Source organism: Scyliorhinus torazame, chromosome 19 (genome assembly GCF_047496885.1).
Source record: "Scyliorhinus torazame isolate Kashiwa2021f chromosome 19, sScyTor2.1, whole genome shotgun sequence".
Taxonomy (NCBI): Eukaryota; Metazoa; Chordata; class Chondrichthyes; order Carcharhiniformes; family Scyliorhinidae; genus Scyliorhinus; species Scyliorhinus torazame.
The window spans coordinates 100,287,450-100,310,228 of NC_092725.1; the positions used below are offsets into that span (position 1 = coordinate 100,287,450).

Below are 22,779 nucleotides of genomic sequence, written 5' to 3' on the forward strand. Positions count from 1 at the left end.
CTCCTCAACCTGTTTGCTGCCTTTGATGCACGTAACTATCTCCTCCTCTTCCTATGCTTCTCCATCATCATCCAACTGGGTGGAACTGCAATTGCCAGGTTCTAGGTTTATCTATCCTATCGTAGAAGAAGGTGAATTTTCAATCAGCTTTAAACAGGCTTCTACTTGTAGGCACTTGCAGCTGGAGCTTGTTAATTAGTTAATTGGATTAGGCCAGTTTTTCAGAGGCTAGATTCACAGTATAAAAGTGATCCCCTACAGTGCAGACTTTGTTTGCACTGATTGCTGAATTTGGTGCATTTGAGTGCGATAGTGAGAGTTTGGTGACCGAAGGAGTTAGGTGAGGAGGGAGTAAGGTGCTCCTCTCATTTTGTTTCCGAGATTTCCGCAAAGAGTGCGAAGAGAGCCAGGAGTTTACAGAAAGTGTAGCTGACTGGGAGCAGAGTCGGAGGGTGGAGATCTAGTTAGTCCACACGGCAGCTATATTCTGTAAGGTAAGAGGGGATGGAGGCTAGGCCAGTTACATGCTCCTCCTGTAGGATGTGGGTGGTGAGGGATACCACCGGTGTCCCCACTGACTATACCTGCGGGAAGTGCACCCAACTTCAGCTCCTCAAAGACCGTGTTAGGGAACTGGAGCTGAAGCTGGATGAACTTCGGATCATCCGGGAGGCAGAGGGGGTGATTGAGAAGAGTTACAGGGAGGTAACCACACCCAAGGTACAGGACAAGAATAGCTGGGTTACAGTCAGGGGGAAAAAAACAAACAGGCAGACAGTGCAGGGATCCCTCGTGGCCGTTCCCCTTCAAAACAAGTATTCCGTTTTGGATGCTGTTGGGGGGGATGACCAACCGGGGGAAGGCCCTAGCGGCCAGGTCTCTGGCACTGAGTCTGGCTCTGGGGCTCAGAAGGGAAGGGGGGAGAATAGAAAAGCAATAGTTGTAGGAGATTCCATGGTTAGGGGAATAGATAGGAGATTCTGTGGTCGCGAGCGAGACTCCCGGAAGGTATGTTGCCTCCCGGGTGCCAGGGCCAGGGATGTCTCGGATCGTGTCTTCAGGATCCTTAAGGGGGAGGGTGAGCAGCCAGAAGTCGTGGTGCACATTGGCACCAACGACATAGGTAGGAAAAGGGGTGTGGAGGTAATAAACAAGTTTAGGGAGTTAGGCTGGAAGTTAAAAGCCAGGACAGACAGAGTTGTCATCTCTGGTTTGTTGCCGGTGCCACGTGATAGCGAGGCTAGGAATAGGGAGAGAGTGCAGTTGAACACGTGGCTGCAGGAGTGGTGTAGGAGGGAGGGCTTCAGGTATTTGGATAATTGGAGCGCATTCTGGGGAAGGTGGGACCTGTACAAGCAGGACGGGTTGCATCTGAACCAGAGGGGCACCAATATCCTGGGAGGGAGGTTTTCTAGTACTCTTCGGGAGGGTTTAAACTAATTTGGCAGGGGAATGGGAACCAGATTTGTAGTCCAGCAACTAAGGTAGCTGATATTCAGGACTCCAAAGCGTGTAATGGGGCAGTGGGGAAGGGAACACTGACAAAGGAGAATACTTGCAGGCACGGAGATGGGTTGAAGTGTGTATACTTCAACGCAAGAAGCATCAGGAATAAGGTGGGTGAACTTAAGGCATGGATCGGTACTTGGGACTACGATGTGGTGGCCATCACGGAAACTTGGATAGAAGAGGGGCAGAAATGGTTGTTGGAGGTCCCTGGTTATAGATGTTTCAATAAGATTAGGGAGGGTGGTAAAAGAGGTGGGGGGGTGGCATTATTAATTAGAGATAGTATAACAGCTGCAGAAAGGCAGTTCGAGGAGTATCACCCTATTGAGGTAGTATGGGTTGAAGTCAGAAATAGGAAAGGAGCAGTCACCTTGTTAGGAGTTTTCTATAGGCCCCCCAATAGTAGCAGAGATGTGGAGGAACAGATTGGGAAACAGATTTTGGAAAGGTGCAGAAGTCATAGGGTAGTAGTCATGGGCGACTTTAACTTCCCAAATATTGAGTGGAAACTCTTTAGATCAAATAGTTTGGATGGGGTGGTGTTTGTGCAGTATGTCCAGGAAGCTTTTCTAACACAGTATGTAGATTGTCCGACCAGAGGAGGGGCAATATTGGATTTAGTACTGGGTAATGAACCAGGGCAAGTGATAGATTTGTTAGTGGGGGAGCATTTTGGAGATAGTGACCACAATTCTGTGATTTTCACTTTAGTAATGGAGAGGGATAGGTACATGCAACAGGGCAAGGTTTACAATTGGGGGAAGGGTAAATATGATGTTGTCAGACAAGAATTGAAGTGCATAAGTTGGGAACATAGGCTGGCAGGGAAGGACACAAGTGAAATGTGGAACTTGTTCAAGGAACAGGTGCTACGTGTCCTTGATATGTATGTCCCTGTCAGGCAGGGAAGAGATGGTCGAGTGAGGGAACCATGGTTGACAAGAGAGGTTGACTGTCTTGTTAAGAGGAAAAAGGTGACTTATGTAAGGCTGAGGAAACAAGGTTCAGACAGGGCATTGGAGGGATACAAGATAGCCAGGAGGGAACTGAAGAAAGGGATTAGGAGAGCTAAGAGAGGGCATGAACAATCTTTGGCGGGTAGGATCAAGGAAAACCCCAAGGCCTTTTACACATATGTGAGAAATATGAGAATGACTAGAGCGAGGGTAGGTCCGATCAAGGACAGTAGCGGGCGATTGTGTATTGAGTCTGAAGAGATAGGAGAGGTCTTGAACGAGTACTTTTCTTCTGTATTTACAAATGAGAGGGGCGATATTGTTGGAGAGGACAGTGTGAAACAGATTGGTAAGCTCGAGGAAATACTTGTTAGGAAGGAAGATGTGTTGGGCATTTTGAAAAACTTGAGGATAGACAAGTCCCCCGGGCTTGACGGGATATATCCAAGGATTCTATGGGAAGCAAGAGATGAAATTGCAGAGCCGTTGGCAATGATCTTTTCGTCCTCACTGTCAACAGGGGTGGTACCAGGGGATTGGAGAGTGGCGAATGTCGTGCCCCTGTTCAAAAAAGGAACTAGGGATAACCCTGGGAATTACAGGCCAGTTAGTCTTACTTCGGTGGTAGGCAAAGTAATGGAAAGGGTACTGAAGGATAGGATTTCTGAGCATCTGGAAAGACACTGCTTGATTAGGGATAGTCAGCATGGATTTGTGAGGGGTAGGTCTTGCCTTACAAGTCTTATTGAATTCTTTGAGGAGGTGACCAAGCATGTGGATGAAGGTAAAGCAGTGGATGTAGTGTACATGGATTTTAGTAAGGCATTTGATAAAGTTCCCCGCGGTAGGCTTATGCAGAAAGTAAGGAGGCGACTTCCGGGTGCGGCGATGACCAGCTGAGTCGCACGTTTCGGCAGCTCCCTGTGAAACGGACTTTTGGGCTCTTCATAGGAGCCCCAACGGCAATTTTGACGGCTAAAACACTGTGCGGTAAACCAGAAGGGAATCCCCCCTGGATACGGATGGAAAAAGGAGGAGAGAGTGGCCAGATTGCAGTGGATCCTTTAGAACAGCGGCAAGGAAGGCAAGCAAAAACCAAGATGGCGTCCGAAGGTGGCAGTTTAACATGGGGCCCTGAACAACAAGAGTTCTTGAAATGCTGTGTGGAAGAGATCAAAAAGGAAATGAAGAAAGAGCTGTTGGCCCCGATACTACAGGCGATCGAAGGGCTAAAGGAGGAACAAAAGACCCAGGAGCGGGAGCTTCGGGTCGTGAAGGCAAAGGCAGCCGAGAATGAGGACTATATACAGGGCCTGGTGGTGAAGACGGAGACGCAGGAGGCACATCAGAAACGATGTGTGGAAAGGTTGGAGGCACTGGAAAACAACGCAAGGAGGAACAACCTGAGGATTCTTGGTCTTCCTGAAGGTGTGGAGGGAGCGGACGTCGGGGCATATGTGAGCACGATGCTGCACTCGTTAATGGGAGCGGAGGCCCCGGCGGGTCCGTTGGAGGTGGAGGGAGCATACCGAGTGATGGCGCGAGGACCGAGAGCAGGAGAAATTCCCAGAGCCATAGTGGTGAGATTCCTCCGTTTTAAGGATAGAGAAATGGTCCTTAGATGGGCGGAGAAAACTCGGAGCAGTAAATGGGAGAACGCGGTGATCCGCGTTTATCAATACTGGAGTGCGGAGGTGGCGAGAAGGAGGGCGAGCTTTAATCGGGCCAAGGCGGTGCTTCATAAAAAGAAGATAAAATTTGGAATGCTGCAACCGGCAAGACTGTGGGTCACATATCGAGGGAGGCACCACTACTTTGAGACGGCGGATGAAGCGTGGACTTTTATTGTGGAAGAAAAACTGGAATGAGCGGGTTATTAAAAAGAACGTTCGAACAAAGTGGTGGGGCGAATGTGGGGGGCAAAGAGGGGTTTTATGTACTAATCCTGCGATGTGGTAACTTTTCTCTCTCCCACAGGTGGTGATGGGGGGAGGAGGGGAGGTGGAGGAGATGGGGCGTTGGCCATTGGGGGCGGGGCCAAGGGAGAAACGCGGGCTTGGTTCCCGCGCTATGATAATCATGGCGGGAATAGAGAAGCAGGAAGGAGGGGGCGTCGCACGGTGCGAGCCGAGGTCACGGGGGGAAGCCGAGGTCAGCCAGAGTTTGCTGACTTCTGGGAGCAACATGGGGGGAGTAATTACGCTAGCGGGGGATCTAGCGGGGGGGGTGGGAGGGGGGAATTACTGGGTTGCTGCTGCTGGGGAGAGGGGGGAGCTGATATGGGAGAGGATGGGCGGGGGGGCACCGCCTGGGGGAGATACAGCTGCGTGGGAACCGGGTGAGGAGCTGGAAAAAGGGGATGGCTAATCGACAAGGGGGGGGGTTAGGAAGCCCCCCAACTCGGCTGATCACGTGGAACGTGAGAGGGCTGAACGGGCCGATAAAGAGGGCACGGGTACTCGCACACCTTAAGAAACTTAAGGCAGATGTGGTTATGTTACAGGAAACGCACCTGAAACTGATAGACCAGGTTAGGCTACGCAAAGGATGGGTGGGGCAGGTGTTCCATTCGGGGCTAGATGCGAAAAACAGGGGGGTGGCTATATTAGTGGGGAAGCGGGTAATGTTCGAGGCAAAGGCTATAGTGGCGGATAACGGGGGCAGATACGTGATGGTGAGTGGTAAACTACAGGGGGAGACGGTGGTTTTGGTAAACGTATATGCCCCGAACTGGGATGATGCCAATTTTATGAGGCGGATGCTAGGACGCATTCTGGACCTAGAGATGGGAAAGCTGATAATGGGGGGAGATTTTAATACGGTGTTGGAACCAGGGCTGGGTAGGTCGAAGTCCAGGACTGGAAGGAGGCTGGCAGCAGCCAAGGTACTTAAAGATTTTATGGAGCAGATGGGAGGTGTAGACCCGTGGAGATTTAGCAGACCTAGGAGTAAGGAGTTCTCGTTTTTCTCCTATGTCCATAAAGTCTACTCGCGAATAGACTTTTTTGTGCTGGGTAGGGCATTGATCCCGAAGGTGAGGGGAACGGAGTATACGGCTATAGCCATTTCGGATCACGCTCCACACTGGGTGGACTTGGAGATAGGGGAGGAAACAGGAGGGCGCCCACCCTGGAGAATGGACATGGGACTAATGGCAGATGAGGGGGTGTGTCTAAGGGTGAGGGGGTGCATTGAAAAGTACTTGGAACTCAATGATAATGGGGAGGTCCAGGTGGGAGTGGTCTGGGAGGCGTTGAAGGCGGTGGTTAGAGGGGAGCTGATATCAATAAGGGCACATAAAGGGAAGCAGGAGAGTAAGGAACGGGAGCGGTTGCTGCAAGAACTTTTGAGGGTGGACAGACAATATGCGGAAGCACCGGAGGAGGGACTGTACAGGGAAAGGCAAAGGCTACATGTAGAATTTGACTTGCTGACTACAGGCACTGCAGAGGCACAATGGAGGAAGGCACAGGGTGTACAGTACGAATATGGGGAGAAGGCGAGCAGGTTGCTGGCACACCAATTGAGGAAAAGGGGAGCAGCGAGGGAAATAGGGGGAGTGAGGGATGAGGAAGGAGAGATGGAGCGGGGAGCGGAGAGAGTGAATGGAGTGTTCAAGACATTTTATAAAAAATTATATGAAGCTCAACCCCCGGATGGGAGGGAGAGAATGATGGGCTTTTTGGATCGGCTGGAATTTCCCAAGGTGGAAGAGCAGGAAAGGGTGGGACTGGGAGCACAGATCGAGGTAGAAGAAGTGGTGAAAGGAATTAGGAGCATGCAGGCGGGAAAGGCCCTGGGACCGGATGGATTCCCAGTCGAATTCTATAGAAAATATGTGGACTTGCTCGCCCCGGTACTGACGAGGACCTTTAATGAGGCAAAGGAAAGGGGACAACTGCCCCTGACTATGTCTGAAGCAACGATATCGCTTCTCTTAAAGAAGGAAAAGGACCCGCTACAATGCGGGTCCTATAGACCTATTTCCCTCCTAAATGTAGATGCCAAGGTCCTGGCCAAGGTAATGGCAATGAGAATAGAGGAATGTGTCCCGGGGGTGGTCCACGAGGACCAAACTGGGTTTGTGAAGGGGAGACAGCTGAACACGAATATACGGAGGTTGTTAGGGGTAATGATGATGGCCCCACCAGAGGGAGAAACGGAGATAGTAGTGGCGATGGATGCCGAGAAAGCATTTGATAGAGTGGAGTGGGATTATTTGTGGGAGGTGTTGAGGAGATTTGGTTTTGGAGAGGGGTATGTTAGATGGGTGCAGCTGTTGTATAGGGCCCCAGTGGCGAGCGTGGTCACGAATGGACGGGGATCTGCATATTTTCGGCTCCATAGAGGGACAAGGCAGGGATGCCCTCTGTCCCCATTATTGTTTGCACTGGCGATTGAGCCCCTGGCGATAGCGTTGAGGGGTTCCAAGAAGTGGAGGGGAGTACTTAGGGGAGGAGAAGAGCACCGGGTATCTTTGTATGCGGACGATTTGCTACTATACATGGCGGACCCGGCGGAGGGGATGCCAGAAATAATGCGGATACTTGGGGAGTTTGGGGATTTTTCAGGGTATAAATTGAACATGGGGAAAAGTGAGTTGTTTGTGGTGCATCCAGGGGAGCAGAGTAGAGAAATAGAGGACCTACCGTTGAGGAAGGTAACAAGGGACTTTCGTTACCTGGGGATCCAGATAGCTAAGAATTGGGGCACATTGCATAGGTTAAATTTAACGCGGTTGGTGGAACAGATGGAGGAGGATTTCAAGAGATGGGATATGGTATCCCTGTCAATGGCAGGGAGGGTGCAGGCGGTTAAGATGGTGGTCCTCCCGAGATTCCTCTTTGTGTTTCAGTGCCTCCCGGTGGTGATCACGAAGGCTTTTTTTAAAAGGATTGAAAAGAGCATCATGGGTTTTGTGTGGGCCGGGAAGACCCCGAGAGTGAGGAAGGGATTCTTACAGCGTAGCAGGGATAGGGGGGGGCTGGCACTACCGAGCCTAAGTGAGTATTATTGGGCCGCTAATATTTCAATGGTGAGTAAGTGGATGGGAGAGGAGGAGGGAGCGGCGTGGAAGAGATTAGAGAGGGCGTCCTGTAGGGGGACTAGCCTACAGGCTATGGTGACAGCCCCATTGCCGTTCTCACCGAGGAACTACACCACAAGCCCGGTGGTGGTGGCTACACTGAAGATTTGGGGACAGTGGAGACGGCATAGGGGAAAGACTGGAGCCTTGGGGGGGGTCCCCGATAAGAAACAACCATAGGTTTGCCCCGGGGGGAATGGATGGGGGATATGGAATGTGGCAAAGAGCAGGAATAACGCAACTGAAAGATCTGTTTGTGGATGGGAAGTTCGCGAGTCTGGGAGCGCTGACCGAGAAATATGGGTTGCCCCAAGGGAATGCATTCAGGTATATGCAACTGAGGGCATTTGCGAGGCAACAGGTGAGGGAATTCCCGCAGCTCCCGACACAAGAGGTGCAGGACAGAGTGATCTCAAAGACATGGGTGGGGGATGGTAAGGTGTCAGATATATATAGGGAAATGAGGGACGAAGGGGAGACTATGGTAGATAAACTAAAAGGGAAATGGGAAGAAGAGCTGGGGGAGGAGATCGAGGAGGGGCTGTGGGCAGATGCCCTAAGCAGGGTAAACTCGTCGTCCTCGTGTGCCAGGCTAAGCCTGATTCAGTTTAAGGTATTACACAGGGCACATATGACTGGAGCACGGCTCAGTAAATTTTTTGGGGTGGAGGATAGGTGTGCGAGGTGCTCGAGAAGCCCAGCGAATCATACCCATATGTTTTGGTCATGCCCGGCACTACAGGGGTTTTGGATGGGGGTGACAAAGGTGCTTTCAAAAGTAGTGGGAGTCCGGGTCGAACCAAGCTGGGGGTTGGCTATATTTGGGGTTGCACAAGAGCCGGGAGTGCAGGAGGCGAGAGAGGCCGATGTTTTGGCCTTTGCGTCCCTAGTAGCCCGGCGCAGGATATTGCTAATGTGGAAAGAAGCCAAGCCCCCGGGGGTGGAGACCTGGATAAATGACATGGCGGGGTTTATAAAGCTAGAGCGGATTAAGTTCATCCTAAGGGGGTCGGCTCAAGGGTTCACCAGGCGGTGGCAACCGTTCGTCGAATACCTCGCAGAAAGATAGACGGAATGGGAAAAAGAAGGCAGCAGCAGCCCAGGATCGCGGGGGGGGGGGGGGGGGGGGGGAGGAGGAACCAGAAGGACTCTCAGGGTTGTTAATATATACTGTATAGTATGTATAGGTCGTTGCTACAGATAATTATATAGTGGACTGTTAAATTATATTTTTGGAGAGTGTTACTTGTGACAAGGCAGTTGCCAATTAGGGCTAGTTTTCATTTTTGTTATTTATTATTTATTCATTTTTTGTTTATAAAATAGGTCATTGTTATTTGTGTTGTTATAATATTGTGTGAAGGATGCACAATGTACTGTGTTGGTTGACCAAAAATTTTCAATAAAATATTTAATAAAAAAAAAAGAAAGTAAGGAGGCATGGGATAGTGGGAAATTTGGCCAGTTGGATAACGAACTGGCTAACCGATAGAAGTCAGAGAGTGGTGGTGGATGGCAAATATTCAGCCTGGATCCCAGTTACCAGTGGCATACCGCAGGGATCAGTTCTGGGTCCTCTGCTGTTTGTGATTTTCATTAATGACTTGGATGAGGGAGTTGAAGGGTGGGTCAGTAAATTTGCAGACGATACGAAGATTGGTGGAGTTGTGGATAGTAAGGAGGGCTGTTGTCGGCTGCAAAGAGACATAGATAGGATGCAGAGCTGGGCTGAGAAGTGGCAGATGGAGTTTAATCCTGAAAAGTGTGAGGTTGTCCATTTTGGAAGGACAAATATGAATGCGGAATACAGGGTTAACGGTAGAGTTCTTGGCAATGTGGAGGAACAGAGAGATCTTGGGGTCTATGTTCATACATCTTTGAAAGTTGCCACTCAAGTGGATAGAGTTGTGAAGAAGGCCTATGGTGTGCTCGCGTTCATTAACAGAGGGATTGAATTTAAGAGCCGTGAGGTGATGATGCAGCTGTACAAAACTTTGGTAAGGCCACATTTGGAGTACTGTGTACAGTTCTGGTCGCCTCATTTTAGGAAGGATGTGGAAGCTTTGGAAAAGGTGCAAAGAAGATTTACCAGGATGTTGCCTGGAATGGAGAGTAGGTCTTACGAGGAAAGGTTGAGGGTGCTAGGCCTTTTCTCATTAGAACGGAGAAGGATGAGGGGCGACTTGATAGAGGTTTATAAGATGATCAGGGGAATAGATAGACAGTCAGAGACTTTTTCCCCGGGTGGAACAAACCATTACAAGGGGACATAAATTTAAGGTGAAAGGTGGAAGATATAGGAGGGATATCAGAGGTAGGTTCTTTACCCAGAGAGTAGTGGGGGCATGGAATGCACTGCCTGTGGAAGTAGTTGAGTCGGAAACATTAGGGACCTTCAAGCAGCTATTGGATAGGTACATGGATTACGGTAAAATGATATAGTGTAGATTTATTTGTTCTTAAGGGCAGCACGGTAGCATTGTGGATAGCACAATTGCTTCACAGCTCCAGGGTCCCAGGTTCGATTCCGGCTTGGGTCACTGTCTGTGCGGAGTCTGCACGTCCTCCCCGTGTCTGCGTGGGTTTCCTCTGGGTGCTCCGGTTTCCTCCCACAGTCCAAAGATGTGCAGGTTAGGTGAATTGGCCAATGATAAATTGCCCTTAATGTCCAAATTGCCCTTGGTGTTGGGTGGAGGTGTTGAGTTTGGGTGGGGTGCTCTTTCCGGGGGCCGGTGCGGACTCGGGGGGCAGAGTGGCCTCCTTCTGCACTGTAGATTCAATGATAATCTATGATTAATCTAGGACAAAGGTTCGGCACAACATCGTGGGCTGAAGGGCCTGTTCTGTGCTGTATTTTCTATTTTCTATGTTCTATGTTCTTGCCCATTCTGTATCTGTGTAATATCCTGCTGCCCTAGAACCCTCATTCTCTATTCTCCTTTTAATCCACTAGTTAAAACCAACTTGTTGGCCATCTTCCCTAATATCTCCTTTTGTGGCTTGTGTAAAATTCTCTTTTGAAGAGACTTGGGATATTTTGTTACATTAAAGTTACTATACAAACACAAGTTATTATTGAAGCCATTTAATTTGAAAATTTAAAAACAGATTGATAGAAGTTGAACACGGGTATTAAGAGTTATAGAACTAAGGTGGTTATAATAATCTTTATTAGTGTCACAAGTAGGCTTACATTAACACGGCAATAATGTTACTGTGAAAATCCATAGTTGCCACACTCGGGTGCCTGTTTGGGTACACTGAGGGAGAATTCAGAATGTCCAATTCACCTAACAAGCATATCTCTTGGGACTTGTGGGAGGAAACCGGAGCACCTGGAGGAAACCCACAGAGACACGGGGAGAACGTGCAGACTCCGCACAAGCCGGGAATCGAACTTGGGTCCCTGGCGCTGTAAAGCAACAGTGTTACCACTGTGCTACCGTGCCACAGTGGAGGGAGCTAAGATACAGACAAGCCTAACTGAATAGCAGAACTGGCTCGGGACATGAAATGATTAACTTTGGTTTCTATGTTCCTGAACAGAATGAAATATGACTTGAAACAAAAATTTGATAGAGGATCTGTAATTTGTGCTCTCTTGTTCTCAATCCTTTCACAAGTGGGAACTCTCGTATGTTCATGCATTTCAAGTTGCCCTGAGAAGATGGGAACTGCCTATAATTTAAGTTTTAATACTAAATGATGTTACTAATATCAGTGAACAAGTACATGAATAAGAAAAATGTAGCCTTAGAATAAACTGCAAGTCTGGAAATTAGTATTGGCATTATAAAGAAATCCTGCACTATCCATGGGTTGTTAAGACAGCAGCAATTTTGTGAGTATAGAGTGGCGTCTACCTGGTTGTTGTTACCACATTACCAAATTATTATTGATAAGTAGCACATTGGCACAATGGCACTGAGACCTAAGTTTGACTTGTTAAAGTTCCATCAAGGTCACAGATGCATCCAGCAGGACCAACAATACCCTGTGTCAGGAAAACAGGTAATTTTAAGTTTGCATTGTTAAATATTAGCAATAAGGTATACATTTAAGTGGGTTTAATTTAGTGGTTCTGTGTAAGAGGAGTAAAACTCTGGTTAGATTCTTGCTAGACATAGGTGTTTGTCTGTGTGGGGGTTTGGTCTGTTCAAATTGTGCTTATACTGAGCTTAGAGGAGGTTACGGCGTGAAAAGTAAACAAGCTGGGAGAAGTAAAATATCATTGCTTTGCAACCAGGGGCACCTTTCGAGTATGAATGCTTTCTGTATGTAGTTATAGCTGAATTCATAGCAGTTGAGGCTAGGAAGTGAGAGGGTGAACAACTTTTAACTCTGCTAGTAGCAGAAAAGCCATACAATGGAGTGCAATGCACAAAAGCAAGCAATTAAAGGACATTTAGTTCTGGAAACCAGGGAATGGAAAAGGAGTTCCAGGAATATTGGACTCAGATGGAACAAAGAGGTTCTGCCTTTGGAACAGGATACTGTTCATGAAAGTTAAGGCAGACATGAGACGAGCTGATGAGGTTGACTACAAACAGAGGTAATGTTAAGTTTGTATTGTTAAATATTAGAAATAAGGTATACATTTAAGTGGGTTTAATTTAGTGGTTCTGTGTGAGAGGAGTAAAACACTGGTTAGATTCTTGCTAGACAAAGGTGTTTGTATGTGTGGGGGTTTAGTCTGTTCAAACTGCTTCTACCGAGCTTAGAGGAGGTTACAGCATGAAAAGTAAACAAGCTGGGAGAAGTAAAATATGCTTCACATATCTGAAGCAATCATAGGGTTTGGTGTCCTTATTTCCTGTTTTTGAAGAAATAGGATTTTGTTGGGGACTGAGTACCTGCGTTTGTCTTAAATTTTGGATGCATGTTACAATTCAAGACACAGGAAGCCTGGTAGAGGGATTGAGTTTCGGAGCTATGAGGTCATGTTGCAGCTGTACAAAACTCTGGTGCGGCAGCATTTGGAGTATTGCGTGCAATTCTGGTCGCCGCATTATAGGAAGGATGTGGAAGCATTGGAAAGGGTGCAGAGGAGATTTACCAGAATGTTGTCTGGTATGGAGGGAAGATCTTATGAGGAAATGCTGAGGGACTTGAGGCTGTTTTCGTTAGAGAGAAGAAGGTTAAGAGGTGACTTAATTGAGGTATACAAGATGATCAGAGGATTGGATAGGGTGGAAAGTGAGAGCCTTTTTCCTCGGATGGTGCTGTCTAGCACGAGGGGACATAGCTTTAAGTTGAGAGGAGATAGATATAAGACAGATATCAGAGGTAGATTCTTTACTCAGAGAGTAGTACGGGCATGGAATGCCCTGCCTGCAACAGTAGTGGACTCGCCAACATCAAGGGCATTCAAATGGTCATTGGATAGACATATGGACGATAAGGGAATAGTGTAGATGGGCTTTCGAGTAGTTTCACAGGTCGGCGCAACATTGAGGGCCGAAGGGCCTGTACTGCGCTGTAATGTTCTATGTTCTATGAAAGGAGAGGTGGAAAACCTGTTACTGGATTCCTTGGCAAAATAGTGGAGCGGAAGCTTTGTTTGAAAGGATAGTTGGCTCTCTGAATGAGCAACTCACCCAGTGCCAATCCCTTGTTACCCTGAACATTCTTTTTCAATTAACATTCTGGTTCCCTTTAGAATGATTCCATTGAACCTGACCCCAGCACACTCAGGCAGCGCATTGCAAGCCCTAGCCACTGCCTGCATACAAACATTTTTCCACGTATCACTTTTGCTTCTTTAAATAATTTGTTTAAATCTGTGCCCTTTCTTTCTCAATCCTTTCACATCTGGGAACAGTTTTCCCCCTAGCTAATCTGTGCAGACCCCTCATGATTTTGAATACCTCTATAAAATCTCTTCTTCACTTCCTTTTCGCTAAGGAAAACAGTCCTAATTTCTGCAATCTATGTTCATAACTGATCCATGGAACCATTCTGGCGAACCTCTTCTGCATGCTCTCTAATGCCTTAAAATGTGACACTGATGGACAATTGACTAAGTGATCCCAGAAACAGTCTCTCACGAAGGAACAATTACTTCAGATAGGAAAGAGCTTCTTGTGGTGGAGTAAAGCTAGCTTTGACCTAACACTTTGGTTAATTCATGAAGTCAGAGAACAAAAGAGACTGTCACCTCCAGCCATGGAGATCAGCCTCATCCATAGAATCCCTACAGTGCGGAAGGAGGCCATTTAGCCCATCGAGTCTGCACTGACCCTCCGAAAGACCACCCTACCTGAGCCAGTCTATCCCTGTAACCCTATATCCCCACCTAACTGTTGGACACTAAGGGGCAATCCACGTTCACATCTTTGGACTGTAGAAGGAAACCAGAGCACCCGGAGGAAACCCACGCAGATGTAGGGAGAAAGTGCAAACTTCACACAATCACCCAAGGTTTGAATTGAACCCAGGTCCCTGGGGCTGTAAGACAGCAGGACTAACCACTGTGCCACCCGTCCATTCAACCTGGGGACAGAAAACCATTTTCATCTGTTATGGGTCTTGTGTCTCTCTTGTCTATTTAGCTCGCGTGTCATATCCAAAACATTGCTTCTTAATGAGCTGCTTTAAAATCACCTATGATTTGACATCCTTTTTGGGTCACCTGTGGATCTTTGGAATTTAAACATTGCAAGATAAAAGGATGAACTAGGAAATCCAGGGGAGAAAGGAAGCCAGGTAATAATTACTTCCTTTCCCATACTTGCTTTAACTAATGCCACTCGCATCTGGTTCTGGTAATTGGGACAGTATTTGAGCACTGAAGAAAAATAGAATGTTGCAGTCCAGATGGAGCTCCTTCAATCCATTGTACTGATGCTGGCTCCTTGTTAAGAGCTGTTCAATTAATACCCGCCTCTCCCCCAAGACCTGCAATTTTTTAACCACTTCCCTCTGGAGTGTTCCGACTGAATTTGCTTCCATGATCTTTTCAGGCATTCCACATCACATCATATGGGTGGCACAGTGGTTAGCACTGCTGACTCACAGCGCCAGGGAACCGGGTTCAATTCTGTCCTTGGGTGACTGTGTGGAGTTTGCATGTTTAACCCATGTCTGCGTGGGTTTGCTCTGGTTTCCTCCCACAGTCCAAAGATGAGCGGGTTAGGTGGATTGGCCATGGTAAATTGCCCCTTAGTGTCCAAAGGTTAGGTGGGGTTAAGGGGGAGTGGGCCTCAGCAGTGTGCTCTTTCGGAGGATTGGTGCAGGCCTGATGGGCCGAATGGCCTCCTGCATTGTAGGGATTCTATGAACTCTATTCTATAACACCTGATTCTGAACAGGTTGCACTCTCGCCGAGTGCTAGTAATTGGATTCAGTCAGAACCCGGAAATACCTGGCCATGATTTTGCCTTACAGTCAAGAGTTTTACAGTAGAGAGAGAGTCCCTTCAACCCATCGAGTCTGCGCCGGCCATCAAACACCTATCTATTCTAATCCCAGTTTCCAGCACATTGTCCATAGCTTTGTGTGCTATGACATTTCAAGTGCTCATCCAAACGCTTCTCAAATGTTGTGAGGGTTCTTCTCTATACCACCCTTTCAGGCAGTGAGTTTCAGATTCCCACTACCCTCTGGGTGAAAAGGTTTTCCTCAAATTGCCTCTAAATCTCTTGCTCCTTACCTTAAATTTATGCCCCCTGTTTATTGACTCCTCTACCGAGGTGAAATGTTTCTTCCCATCTACCCTATCTATACCCCTCATAATTTTATACACCTCCAATGAGGTTTCCCCCCCACCCTTCTCTGCTCCAAGGAAAAAAAAAACCCTCTCTTCATGTTTGAAACGCTCCAGCCCAGGCAATGTTTTGATCAATTTCCTCCACACCACCTCTTGTAAAACCACAGCCTTCCTGGAATGTGGTGACTGTCCTCGAGCTGTGGCCTAACAAGCATTTTATACAGCTCCATCAGAGCCTCCCTGCTCTTATTATATTCTGTGCCTCACCTAATAAAGGGAAGTATCCCATATATGCAAAGATATCCAAAGTCCAAAGCTGTGAAGGTTAGGTGGATTGCTATGCTAAATTACCTCTTAGTGTCCAAACGGTTAGCTGGGATTACAGGGGTGGGGCACGGGTCTGGGTAACGTGCTCGTTCAGAGGGTCAGTGCAGACATGATGGGCTGAATGGCCTCTGATGCACGATCAATGACCACTAAAGCGAGGTTGTAGTCTAACTGAAGGCTTTAATAAGCTAGATGTTTCCCCCAGCAGCTCAGGTACAGAATGAAGGCTGCTGGGGGTGGCATGGGTTCTTATACCCCGCCTAGCAGGGCGGAGCTACCATACATCCTAACCAATAGAAAGCATACAGTTTCCACCAATGGTGCTCCAGCCTATCAGGTACCGTAATACCTATAATACCTCAGCCTCCTTCTGCACTGTAGGGAATCTATACACCTGTAACCACCCTGTCTACCTGTCCTGCTGCCTATGGGATTATTTGGACATGCACCCCAAGGTCCCTCTGTTCCTCAGTACTTCCTAGGGTCCAACCATTCATTGCGCCCCCTGTGTCTTGTTAATGTCCCCACAATGTATCACCTCACACTTTTCAGAGTTACATTCCATTTGCCACAGTTCTGCCCATCTGATCAGCCCCTCTACATCAACCTGTAATCGCTATTCCCACACCATCAATGTTTGGGTCATCTGCGAATCATTGAGTTGACAACTCTTCTGACAAATCGGCTTGCGGCTCTCTCTGAAATGTGCACAATTTTACGGAACTATTTCAACAGACTTCCTCTAAGAAACCACAGCAGAACGAAACGAGAACAGACTTGTTTCACAGGAAATATCACGCCTACCCTGTCCCTGCAGCAATCATTTCGTCTGCATTATAACATTGTAAAAACACTTTAAAGGTTAACTGGGCAATGTTTCCATACCATATACAGCATGTTGCTTGCAGGAGGATTGACTTTCGAACGATAGAAGTTATGAACACGGATGGTCTCCCTGATGAAATCTTCATTATTAATGTCATTGGAAAATACGACACCAAGAACAGCAAAGTCAAAAATCAAATAAAGCGAAACGTCGCAGAACCACGATCTCCACATTCTGGCTAACTTGTTCAGAATACATTGAACTTCCGTAACTCCGAAAACGTTTCTTAACGGAAGCTTTGGATTTCACGCCTCAAGCTGGTGCAAGGTCTATGGCGAAATTTGAACGTTTAAGACCATAAGTAGGAAGGGGGGAGGGGTTGAGGATGGGGGAGGGAAGGAGGAGAGTCGGGGAGGCAGTGTGGGGGAGGGGTGAGGAGGGGAGGCGGTGTGGGGGGAGTCGGGGAGTGGAGATAGGGGAGGGGGGAAGGAAAATGGAGGAAGTGGGAGGGGGAAGAGTGTTGTGGGAGGGATGAGAGAAGGGATGAAGGGTTGGAGAGAAGGGTAGGGGGGATGGGGAGGGGGAATCGGAAAGGGGTTGGAGGGAGGGGAGGGGGTAGTCAGGTTGAAGGGGAGGGGGAATCGGAAGGGGGTTGGAGGGAGGGGAGGGGTAGTCAGGTTGAAGGGGAGGGGATCATCAGGTTGAAGGGGAGGAGGATGAAGGTGTCAGAGTGGATGGGTTGTCGGAGGGAAGGGGGGTCGGACTGGAGGGGAGGGAGTGGTCACACTGGAGGGGGAGGGAGTTCGGAGGGGAGGGTAGTCGGAGGGGTTGGGGCGGTGCCGGAAGAAAGGGGCGCTCAGACTGGGGGAGGGGTTCGGAGATGAGGGGGTCTCGGACTGGAGAGGAAGGGGTGTCGGAGGGGGCCGGGGGGGTCCAAAGTGGGGGGTTGTTTGCAGTGGGGGGTTGTTTGCAGCGGGGGGGAGGGGGGGGGCGGCAGTGCGGGAAGTCTGACGGGTGTGAGGATCCTCCTGTTTGAACCCTGCTTTTCCTGGTTTATTCCCTTTATTTCTTTTGTTTTGCCATTGATAACATTTGTACCTGAACAAAAATTTGCCTATGCCTTTAACACGGACTTCACCTTTAATTAAAAAACAACAGCCTCCAGCAGTTGGGCTGTTGTTCTGACTCAATCACGACACATTTTGATGGACTTGGCTGTCGGCCAATAGACAGTTTCAGATTGCCTTTCCTTATCAATGGATCATGCTGATTGGTCAGGTTTTTTCTGGAATGTTCATTACTCTGTGAGGCAGTTGGCACTATCTACCGGCCGCGTTATGCTCGAAAGGCAGCATGACGCAACGCATCCGGTAGATGCCGGGATATCCCTCTTCCGGGATCTTTCCAGCGCTTATTTTTACCCCTCCCCCTTCCTCTGTGTGTGCGTCTAGTGTGTTTGGGTAGAGAGTAGGATGGTAAAGTTGGGGGGGTGGGGGGAGTGTAGTAGATTAGCTGGCTGCTCTTCTAAGTATTGTATGTCTTATCTCTATTTTTGTTTTAAATAGGCAGTAGTTGGTTTCACTTAAAAAGCTGGTGCCTGTAAGTCATTGGAGCAGTCAAAGGTCAATATCTCAGAAACCTTTTAAGAATTATTGGTTAATTCACTTGTGTTGGGACTGCGGGGCCTGTGGGCTGGAACTGACCGCACACTCGGCCAGGGTGTCGTAATACTGGAGGGGTGGGCTAGTCTGGCCAAATACTGGTCACTAGCCAATCAATCAAACTGAATCCCACCCCATCTCTCACTCTGGTGCTTCTCTTTAAGTCTGCACCTTCTGTTTAAACCAGCATAGACTTGCAAAGTGATCTCTCCTGTATTTCTATGCTTGCCTGAAAGACATATGTCCATTAATCATCCATGGATCAAAATAACAGCAAAATAAAAGAAAGGGGAAATAAGGGAATAAACAGTAAGTATCCTTGCATACCTCCCTCCCGAAAAGAATGAAACTTCAGGGCACAGACTGGAAAGAGTAAGACTATCTGGGTTGGATGGATTGGGTGGGTGGCACAGTAGCACAGTGGTTAGCATGGTTGCTTCACAGCTTCACAGCTCCAGTGTCCCAGGTTCGATTCTCGGCTTGGGTCACTGTCAGTGCGGAGTCTGCACGTTCTCCCCTTGTCTGCGTGGGTTTCCTCCGGGTACTCCAGTTCCTCTCACAGTCCAAAGATTTGCTTGTTAGGTGGATTGGCCATGCTAAATTGCCCTTGGTGTCCAAAAAGGGTAGGTGGGGATGCTGAGTTACGGGGATAGGGTGGAGGTGTGGGCTTAAGTGGGATGCCCTTTCTAAGGGCTGGTGCAGACTTGATGGGCCGAATGGCCTCCTCCTGCCCTGTAAATGTTTTATGTGAACTCTGTTTCTCTCTGCACAAATGCTGCCAGACCTGCAAGGGGGGGACGGTAAGGGTCAAAAAAAGGTGTGAATGGCTACCATGACATTGCAGGAGTGGAGGGGCCTTGGTAAATCTGGAACATCAAAACAAAATTGGAGCAGGAGTAGACCATTTGGTCCCTCGTGTCTGTTTTGCCATTCAATAAGATCACAGCTGATCTAATTGTAGCTTTAAATCCATTTTCCTGCCTCTCCCCCCATTACCTATGACTGCCATTAACTCAGCCATTCTGTTGAAGATAAAAGGTTCCAATAGCTTGGAAATGTGATGGAAGATGAACCCCAGGAACGTAGACCGCCTCACCGCTCATGGACTGATTGAGAGACCCCAAACCAGGCACCTATCTGCATCCTCTGCATTCCCAGAGAATCCCGCAGTTTCAGCTATTCTCCATTACCAGCATGTAGGATGTCCATGCCAGACATCCTGGTTTTGCTGGGACAGTTCAATTTTTAAATTAAACTTTCCAGTGCCCTGCCAATTTCCTCAAAATGGTTCAGTTGTCCTGCTTTTCAGCTTTCCTATTTATTCTACAGGAGCGGAATGAGTTAAAATTGAATTTAGGTCTGTGTCTGCGTCCTAAACCTGCCAGTTTGTCCCACAGTCAGCGCAGTCTGTGTCCGCTTTGCCCCGAAGCATGGTATCACATTTGCAGATAACGCATGGAAAGCACTTCTGGGTGAGGTGGGCAGAACATGTGCGGGAGGTACTTGTCCAAGTTGTTTACTTTCTCAGCGTGTGAGTTCCTCGGGACTAGGCAAAGAATCAAAGAAGAAAAGACCATAATTTGTGACCATTCCGCTTCTACAATGATAAAAACCGAGAAGGTGCTGAACCTGAGGAGCTGCACAGGGAAATCTGTTCCTGTTTTTAACAATTCATTCTTGGAATGTGGGCATCACTGTTAGACCAGCACTTATTGCCCATTCGTAATTGCCCTTTGCAAGGTGGTGGTGAGCTGCCTTCTTGCAGTCCATCTATTGTAGCATACTCACAGTGCTGTTAGGAAGGGAGTTTCAGGATTGTGATCCAGTGACAGTGAAGGAACGGTGATATTTTTCCAAGTCAGGATGCTGATAAACCCTTCCAAATTAAAAATTCTAAGGTTCAAATTCTTAACTTCTAACACTAGGGTCCTCTGTTGTGCTTGACCAAACAAGGTACAAATAACTAGTATGCACAAATCAAGCACAATTTATTAAGCAAGATGTAACATAATACTTAAAGCAGTGAAGACAACATAGAAATTCATTATCCCTTACGTTCCTAGGAGTCCTTGAGCATTTCCAACACAGGCAATGTCTTTTCTTTCTCTGTCTTTGAAGTGCCGGTGAACTGTATCCAGAAGTATCATACCCCAGAAGCCATGGTGATACTGTGCCAACAAAGACTATGATTTTTCGACTGTTATGCCCACTTCTCAATATTCCTCCCCATTTACTTGGAAATTTGGAAGTTCCACAAATACTAAAACCATCAAGAACAAATGTTAAAACCACTTCCTATCATAAAAATAGAAAATAAATGTTTCCTTCAGCAGATCAATCAAAGTAATGTATGGTTTATTTGCACATAATGTGTCATTCTAGGAACAAACTATTTTTAGCCAGTTTTTGAACCTAATTGCAATTAAGACAACTGCTCCAACTCAAGACTCTCAGGAATTTAAAGTTGTAAAACAATTCAACATAGTTTCTCACAAATACAACAGCCTTCCTGTAAAGAATCCTAACTATCTTGACTACCCATAGTCTTGCTGACAGAAATTCACAACTAATCCATTTAAAAAATGGTTGGAATAAAATCCATAGATGTTACAAGCCAACAGAAAACCTTAATAATTAGTAGAATTATCAAAATCTTACAGCTTGAATGGGACATTCCAGGTCGTGGTGTTCCCATGTGTCTGCTGTGCTTGCCCTTCCAGAGGGTAGTGGTTGTGGTTTAGGAAGGTGCTGTTAAGGAGCCTTGGTGAGTTCTGCAGTGCATTTGTAGATGGTACATACTGCTGCCACTGGGTGTTGATGATGGAGGGAGTGAATGTTTGTGAATGGGGTGCCAATCAATCAGGCTGCTTTGTCCTTGATGGTGTGAAGCTTCTTGAGTGTTGTTGGAGCCACACTCATCCAGGTAAGGATGAGTTTGAAAATCTGGTCACCTCACCTGCCCAAGGTTCTTGAGGGATGGGTATCACTTACAGGCTATGGGACCAGTACGAAGTCTTACAACACCAGGTTAAAGTCCAACAGGTTTGTTTCGATGTCACTAGCTTTCGGAGCGCTGCTCCTTCCTCAGGTGAATGAAGAGGTCTGTTCTAGAAACACATATATAGACAAATTCAAAGATGCCAAACAATGCTAGGAATGCGAGCATTAGCAGGTGATTCTGCTTTCTTGCATCTTTGTAGAAACTTAATGTCAGTGTCTATATGCGCGATCTTCCTGGAGATCCTCTCCACTTTGAGCCGGCAGTTTGCGGTGTCGATGGTAGCCATGATGTGGAGATGCCGGCGTTGGACTGGGGTGAGCACAGTACGAAGTCTTACAACACCAGGTTAAAGTCCAACAGGTTTGTTTCGATGTCACTAGCTTTCGGAGCGCTGCTCCTTCCTCAGGTGAATGAAGAGGTCTGTTCCAGAAACACATATATAGACAAATTCAAAGATGCCAAACAATGCTAGGAATGCGAGCATTAGCAGGTGATTCTGCTTTCTTGCATCTTTGTAGAAACTTAATGTCAGTGTCTATATGCGCGATCTTCCTGGAGATCCTCTCCACTTTGAGCCGGCAGTTTGCGGTGTCGATGGTAGCCATGATGTGGAGATGCCGGCGTTGGACTGGGGTGAGCACAGTACGAAGTCTTACAACACCAGGTTAAAGTCCAACAGGTTTGTTTCGATGTCACCAGCTTTCGGAGCGCTGCTCCTTCCTCAGGTGAATGAAGAGGTCTGTTCCAGAAACACATATATAGACAAATTCAAAGATGCCAAACAATGCTAGGAATGCGAGCATTAGCAGGTGATTCTGCTTTCTTGCACCTTTGTAGAAACTTAATGTCAGTGTCTATATGCGCGATCTTCCTGGAGATCCTCTCCACTTTGAGCCGGCAGTTTGCGGTGTCGATGGTAGCCATGGTGTGGAGATGCCGGCGTTGGACTGGGGTGAGCACAGTACGAAGTCTTACAACACCAGGTTAAAGTCCAACAGGTTTGTTTCGATGTCACCAGCTTTCGGAGCGCTGCTCCTTCCTCAGGTGAATTAAGAGGTCTGTTCCTCCCGGCCGGCCTGTCCAACGCCGGCATCTCCACATCATGGCTACCATCGACACCGCAAACTGCCGGCTCAAAGTGGAGAGGATCTCCAGGAAGATCGCGCATATAGACACTGACATTAAGTTTCTACAAAGATGCAAGAAAGCAGAATCACCTGCTAATGCTCGCATTCCTAGCATTGTTTGGCATCTTTGAATTTGTCTATATATGTGTTTCTGGAACAGACCTCTTCATTCACCTGAGGAAGGAGCAGCGCTCCGAAAGCTAGTGACATCGAAACAAACCTGTTGGACTTTAACCTGGTGTTGTAAGACTTCGTACTGTGCTCACCCCAGTCCAACGCCGGCATCTCCACATCAAGGCTATGGGAAGTCAGGAGGTCAGTTGCCTGCCACAGGATTTCTAGCCTCTGACGTGCTCATGTAGCGGCTACTGCAGTACAGCTTCTGTTCAAGGTAACCCTCAGGATGTTGATAGTGGGATATTCGGCTATAGCAATGCCATTGAATGTTATTGCCTGGTACTTGTGTGGTGCGAATGTTACTTGTCACCTGTCAGCCCACGCCTGGATATTTTACAGGTCATTCTGAATTTGGACATGAACTGTTTCAGTATCTGAGGAGTCATGAATGGTGCTGCACT

The 22,779-nt window shown here is 47.6% G+C and overlaps 1 protein-coding gene across 4 annotated transcripts in view; it reads right to left on the reverse strand.

Annotated features, from left to right (window-relative positions):
• LOC140396362 (glioma pathogenesis-related protein 1-like) overlaps positions 1-16,778 on the reverse strand; it is a 39,439-nt gene extending 22,661 nt beyond the window's left edge. For all 4 annotated transcript variants that reach the window (XM_072484924.1, XM_072484923.1, XM_072484922.1 and 1 more), the window contains exon 1: positions 16,472-16,778. In XM_072484924.1, the coding sequence (XP_072341025.1) occupies positions 16,472-16,645 (174 nt within the window). In that variant the 5' untranslated portion in view covers positions 16,646-16,778. The remainder of the gene's footprint in view (positions 1-16,471) is intronic.
• Between the last annotated feature and the right edge of the window lie 6,001 nt (positions 16,779-22,779).